Below are 6000 nucleotides of genomic sequence, written 5' to 3'. Positions count from 1 at the left end.
GGAGTGCGCAAGCGCTGGCACACGTGAGCTCCCCTGTGCCCCAACGCTCCCCCGGCCCCTACAAGACCCGCGCTGGCACAGCAAGACATGCGTGGCAAACCCTTCTGGGGAGGAGGGATGCCCTGAGTGGGCTTTCACAGCCGTGGTGCTCGTAGCCCAGCCTTGGACATGACCCCAGGGTTCATTGCTGATCAAACGGACTTGATTTTGTTCACTTCTGCAGGTTCTCTCCCTCCTACCGTCTCCGGGAGGAAAATAATCCCCCCAGAGCAGCAACACACATGCAGCCAGCCCCTCACACCTCTCCTTGAAGCAGATTCTGCTCGTGCCTCAGTTTCCCAAGGTTTTTTGCAACCGTTCCCAGGAGCAGAACTGTAAGGAAGGTGCTGAGTGATTATTATTGCATTATTTCGGGCGAGTGCTATAAATACCCAGGGGCACCTTTAGACACAACCCAGCTGCCCGTGGGAGCTGGCTCAGCCCCACTCTGTGCCTGTGGCAGCTGTCAGAGGGGGGGATCGGAGGCAGCGGCTGGGTGTAGAGGTACCTTGGGGCACAACCCGATGGGGGGACGTGGCGGGGGGGCTGCAAGGTGTCAGGGCTGGGACCTTCCCGGCTGCACCCTGGGGCCACAGCAGAGCCTGGGGCGGGGGGGATGCAGGAGCAGGAGGGTGCCGGGATGCTGCAGGGAGACGCTAGCAGGGAAGACAAGGGGAATATTTTACGGGGCTGCAATGTAAACAGAGCTGGAGCAGAGCCCCTTTTTATGGAGTCCCTGTCCTGCCAGGGCATCTGCCAAGACCCTGATTTACGCTCCTATTTAGATAAGGGAGGCGGAGGGGGGAAGCAGAGCTGGCGTCAAAGTCACAGGACACCCCGGGCTGCCGCTCGCTGGGTGCTGATAAGGAGGTGGCCGAGGGGCCGGGGCCAAAACTGCAGCCTTGTCCCAGAGCAGGGGATGGGTGCGGAGTGAGGAGCTGGGTGGCTCCTTCTGGGGTTGGGGTGCTGGGGGCTGTGGAGACCTGGCATAACCTCACCCTCCGACATGCGGCACTGGCCCCCCCTTGCCATTGCCTGGCCGTGAGGGCAGGAAATCTTTCTTTGGGAAGGATTTGAAGGAAAACAGGTGGAGAGAAATGTGGTTCCTCCTGCCATGCCAGCCATAAATCGCCTAATCCGAACCGCTCGGTGTTTCCCTGCTGCGCGAGCGGGGAGACATGAAATTAAAGAAACTCACCAAAAGTTTGAGAAGTGCTAAATTTGGACGCCATGACAAAGGCAGTCTGGTTTGATTTAGAAGGTGTCGGCGTGAAAAGGGCTCCGGTTTTATTATTTTATTAAAACACGAAAGATTAGAACGATTTTCCAAAGGAAAATCAACCCGCCGGTCCCACTATTTGCTCAGCTGAGCACTTCCAAAGTGCGCAGGGTCCAGGGACCTCCGGTGGGGGGGATAAAGCAAGATAACGCCCGGGCTTGGGCTGGGCTTACCTGGCTCGGTGGCCGGAGGCTGCAGGTGGCTCTGGTGCATGGCTCGAGGCAACGGCTCTGAGCTGGACGTGGCTGTGAGTGGCCTGTGCAATGCAGGGCTATAGGGATGGGAGGTTTTTTGGGGGGGAGGGGGTGTTTTCCAGGGATGGGGTTGGGTGGCACAGAACCCAGCCTGGGGGTTTGCTGGATCAGAGCTTTTACAGGGTCCGGGAGAGGCTCAGTGAAGAGCCTGGCTGGTTGGTCAGGGGGAGCAGGGCACTGCAGGTGACGCTGTGCCGGCATGGGGGAGGGCAAGGCATGAAGCGGGACCCCTGCCTCTCTCCCAGGTGGACATTGGCCCCCGACGGCTCCGAGCTGGGCTCAGAGATCCCACCCAGCCACTGGCGTTTTGGAGGAAATAGGGGACACGACGCCCTACCCCAGGCCTGACTCTAACAGGAGGGTAATCACTAGCAAATGTTTGCAGGGCGCTTGTTTAAAGGGGATAGGGAAGGGGGGGCTTTGCAGCAGCTAAGAACAAAGCGGGGGGGAGCGAAGTGGGGCAGATCCGGTACGGCCGTCCCCCACCGGCTGCCGGGGCCCGGCAGAACTGGAGACCCGCTTGCACCCTGCCCCAGCCCCCCCGGCCTCCTGCCTTTGCAACTCGCCTTGTAACAACTAATGATGGAAAATCCGAGGCATTTAAGTGGCTCCCGAATCCGCCCGGGAACCATGATTGAGAGAAGTCAAATAAAATTTGTCATCTTTAAAATGCAGGAGGACGTTAATGGTGTGTTAGCCCGGATGATTAATACAAGCGCCTGCAAACAACCCTCCAACGTTTCCACCCTCCACTGCAAGATGAATCGCTGGAAAGCGCCGTTAATCGCTAACATACCTTGGGCCCAAAGCCCTTCCTGCCCCGCCGCGCTGTGATCGCCACCGCCGTGCCCAGGCTGTCCTCACTGGGAGTAACGGGAGCAAGAGCAGGGGTCGGCCCCAACGTCACCCGGCCGGGCTGGGGGCGAAGCACGGGGTCTGGGAGCCGTCGCCCTGGGGATCTGTCTCCCATGGGCGCAGAGGCGAGCGGGACATGCTGTCCACTGCAGGGCCCCATGCTGGGCTCGGGTTTGGGGGCTGTGGTGAAGTGTAAGATCCCAGCCCCAATGGGACCCTCCCAGCCCTTTCGTGGCCAGGCTGGGACAGGAAAATGCAGGGCAGGTCCCCACTGCCCTATCGTAAATATGCTTGTGTGTGTGGATAGTATAATTTTTATATATTTATGTATGTGTGTGCAGTGTCTGTGCATGGATGTGCAGCATACACGTGTTCATATGCCGCACATGCGATCTGTATGTGTGTATACACAGTACGTATGTGCAGCACGTGTGTGTATGTAATATATATATGGTGGCATTGTGTATGTAGCATATGTGTGCTGCTGGTGTCTGTATGTAATATATATGGGTGCAGTTAAGTGCATGTAACGTATTTGGGGGGGGGTCTGTGTACAGCACAGACAGGCGTGCAGTGTATGCAGCATCTCTATGTTTGTGGCATGTGTAGGCAACATGTCCGGTGTATTTTGTGAGCAGCATACATGTGTGGTGTAACGGCATACGTGTGCAGCATGCGTGTGTGTGCTGCGTGTATTTGCGCAAGGTGGGTGCGTGCCGTACACGCGTGCAGCGCACCCGAAGGCATGCAGTGCACACCTGTGTGCAGCGTGCATTTGTGCCACGCACGTGTGCGCGCAGAGCACGCGTGGGCAACGTGCCCCACACGCAGGGAGCCCACCCCGCCGTGCCCAGCCCGGGGGCCCCCAGCCCAGCCTCCCTCCAGAGCCTTCGCCTCCTCCTCTCACCCAGCTCCCCCGGCGGAGGCTGCTCATGCCCCGGCTCCGGGTGCGGCACCGAGCACCCCGCACCCCGCACCGCCCGCCCGGCCCCCCGCGCCCCGCTCCCGCGGGGCCCAGCCTTCCCCCGGGGCCGGGCGCTGCCCCCGCCGGGGACTCCGGCTCTGGGGGAGCAGAAAGCCCGCGGGTCACTGCGGCCCCGGAGCGCCCGCACAGCCCGGCCCGGCCGTCGGGGGTCCGGGCACCCGCGGCTCCCCCGCCCCCGCTGCCGCCTCTCGTCCCCCGCCGGGCGCGGCGGCTCCCGGGGGGCTCGGACACCCCCCGGCCCGGGCGCGGGGAAGCGGAGGGGCTCGAAGCGCGACGGGGCGGGGGCCGGGGTCCCCCCCTCGGGTCACTCCTCACCCCCTTCTCCCTGCAAGCAAGGAGCAAGCGGGAGGCGAGAGCAAACAGCGGAGGTGCGAGCCCAAACAAACCGAGTCAACAGCGCGGCGCACGCCCCCTCCGCCGCCCCGCTCCCCCCGGGGCCCCCGAGCATCCTCCCCTGCCCATTGGCTCCGCGGCGGGGGGGCCCCGGCCCTATATAAAGGCAGGGCTGGGAGGCTCCAGAAGGGGTTAAAAAAAAAAAAACAAAACAAAACAACAAACCCCAAACCCCAACCCAAGCCCCGAAGCCGGCCACCACCATCGCAGCCCCACGCCGGAGCCGCGCTCCCCGCCGCCGCTGCCTGCCGCGCCCGCCCGGCGGGGAGCCCTTCCCGGCCGGCCGCCGCGGCCATGGTGCGCTGCTGAGCGCGGCCCCCGGGGCCGGCGGGGCGGACCATGAACCTGGTGGGGGGCTACCAGCACCACCACCACCACCACCACCACCACCACATGCTGCACGACCCCTTTCTCTTCGGGCCGGCGGCGCGGTGCCACCAGGAGCGCGCCTACTTCCCCGGCTGGGTGCTCAACCCGGCCGAGGTGGCCCCCGAGCTCGCCGGGCAAAGCCCTAGCTACGGCCCCGCCGAGTACGGCCCGGCCGGCCAGGGGCGGCTGGAGGCTCTCAGCGGCCGCCTGGGCCGGCGGAAAGGGGTCGGGGGTCCCAAGAAGGAGCGACGGAGGACGGAGAGCATCAACAGCGCCTTCGCCGAGCTCCGCGAGTGCATCCCCAACGTGCCCGCCGACACCAAGCTCTCCAAGATCAAGACCCTGCGCCTGGCCACCAGCTACATCGCCTACCTGATGGAGGTGCTGGCCAAGGACAGCCAGCCCGGGGACACCGAGGGCTTCAAAGCCGAGCTCAAGAAGGCCGACGGCAGGGAGAACAAGAGGAAACGGGAGACGGTAAGAGACGGGCCGGGACCCCGCTGCCCCGCTCTCCCCGGGCCGGAGGCGGGCGGGGAAAGCCCCGGGGCTGGAGGAAAAAAATAAAACAACCTTCCCGGCCCCGCTGGACCCTTATTTTTCCCAGCCTAAAAATAAAGAAACACCCGTAGGGAGCACCTCGGCGGAGAAAAGCCCGCCCCGACTTGCCCGGATGGCTCCCGACGGGCCGGGCGGGCTCCCGGGCGCTTTCCCCGAGGGATAAAGCCCCGGGACCGGCCGCGGCCGAGCCGCCCGCCGGCTCGTCCTTCCCCTCTCCCGGCCGCTTTCCCGGGACGAGCGGGCGCGGGTGCGTTTCAGGGCAAGGGCGGCCGCTTCTCCCCCTGCTGCAGCGGGCGGGGTGAGGGGGGGGACCCCAAAAAAACCCCCTTTGTCCTCGGGCTGACAAAAGCCGCTTGGAGCCGCGGGGGTCGCTCGGCTGCAGCCCCGAGGCGGGCGCAAGGTGCGGGCGGCCGGCGCGGAACCTCCGCTCCGCTCCTGACCGCTCCTTTCTCCCCCCTCTCCCCGTCTCCTCTCCCGCAGCAGCCCGAGGTCTATTCGCAGCCTTTGGGCCACGGCGAGAAGAAGCTGAAGGGCCGGACGGGTTGGCCCCAGCAGGTCTGGGCTCTGGAACTGAACCCCTGAGGGCTGCCCCGCCGCCCCGACGGCGCTCCCCGCTCGCCCCTCCATGTGCAATGTCGGAGAGAGCCCGGCCCGGACCCCGGAGCCCATCCAGGCGCAGGATGCGGGTACCCGGCCCGGCTCCCCCCCCCGCCGAGACGGATGCTCCGCGGGAGACAAGCGAAGGGCGCCTTGCGGGGCCGGATCCTGCCCGTCCCGTCGGGGGCCATTCCCCCCCTCGCCCCTTCCCCCGTTTGCAGTACTCGTTGCTCCTTCCCGTTGTCAGCAGCGATCGGCGGCTCCGGCCCTCCCGGGCCGGGCTGAAACGGTGTGATTCGTTTGCTGTTGTAAATACGAGCCGTCCCCGTCCCCGTCCGCTGCCTGACCGACGTGTGGCTGCGGTGAAACTACCTAGAGGTGCATTTGGGAACACTCCTGTGCCGGGTTTTCTACCTCAGATCTGCATGACCACTTCCCGAGGGACCGGGCGCGCCACACCACGTATTTAAAACGGAATAATTAAAAAAAAATTAAATAAAATAAAATTTAAACTTTATGCAAACAGCCTCGGGTCCGACACCTCCGCCTTTCCCTGCTCCTGGGATCGCACTGCTGCGGCCGGGCCCCCTGCCCTCCTGCCCGCAGGGGCAAGGGGTGCTGCGGGATAAAGGACTCCCCTCAAGTCAGTGCCCTGCTGTGGGGCTGATCCA

General features: G+C 64.1%; 1 protein-coding gene across 1 annotated transcript; it reads left to right on the top strand.

Moving 5' to 3' along the window:
• Positions 1 to 4144: 4144 nt before the first annotated feature.
• HAND1 (heart and neural crest derivatives expressed 1) lies at positions 4145 to 5314 on the top strand. Its single transcript, XM_072873318.1, has 2 exons — positions 4145 to 4651; positions 5213 to 5314. The coding sequence occupies exons 1-2, from the start codon at positions 4145 to 4147 to the stop codon at positions 5312 to 5314; spliced, it is 609 nt and encodes a 202-aa protein (XP_072729419.1).
• Positions 5315 to 6000: the final 686 nt, after the last annotated feature.

The sequence above is a fragment of the Ciconia boyciana genome, chromosome 9, assembly GCF_034638445.1.
Source record: "Ciconia boyciana chromosome 9, ASM3463844v1, whole genome shotgun sequence".
NCBI classification, from domain to species: domain Eukaryota; kingdom Metazoa; phylum Chordata; class Aves; order Ciconiiformes; family Ciconiidae; genus Ciconia; species Ciconia boyciana.
This window is presented reverse-complemented; position numbering and strand designations above follow the sequence as displayed.